This window comes from Chinchilla lanigera, unplaced genomic scaffold (assembly GCF_000276665.1).
Source record: "Chinchilla lanigera isolate Chin_1 unplaced genomic scaffold, ChiLan1.0 scaffold00021, whole genome shotgun sequence".
NCBI classification, from domain to species: Eukaryota; Metazoa; Chordata; class Mammalia; order Rodentia; family Chinchillidae; genus Chinchilla; species Chinchilla lanigera.
Window position 1 is genome coordinate 25,895,181 of NW_004955422.1, and position 384 is coordinate 25,895,564.

Below are 384 nucleotides of genomic sequence, written 5' to 3' on the forward strand. Positions count from 1 at the left end.
TCTGGTCAGATGTCTTTGAGACATCTACATGGAAGTCCACTTAAAGAAGAAAGACAAAGGAACCTGTCCCTGTGGATCGCACATTCAGTTTAGGCCATTTGGGCAGGACAGGATGATGACTTTCCAGGCAGGCTACATGAAGGAGGTCACAATGTGCACTTTATGACGAGCTCTGTAATATATCTGGGATGACACTGAGCTTATCCTCCCTCCTGCAGGGGGCATTTGGGACCCAACACATGTTGTCTTTCTGCCGTGGCATCTTTTTGTTGTTGTTCACTATGAACTTCTTCGTGTAAGCACCCCATATTCAGAGCCAGTTTTTAAAACTCCATTTTTTTTTTTTTATAATTCTTTTTTTTTTTTTTTTTTTTTTTCTCCGGT

At 41.4% G+C, this 384-nt stretch overlaps 1 protein-coding gene across 1 annotated transcript in view; it reads left to right on the forward strand.

The window, feature by feature from the left end:
• LOC102011130 (chromosome unknown open reading frame, human C20orf173) overlaps positions 1-384 on the forward strand; it is a 1,945-nt gene continuing 1,561 nt past the window's right edge. The window contains exon 1 of the mRNA XM_005384792.2: positions 1-295. Coding sequence (XP_005384849.1) covers positions 189-295 — 107 coding nt within the window. The 5' untranslated portion in view covers positions 1-188. The remainder of the gene's footprint in view (positions 296-384) is intronic.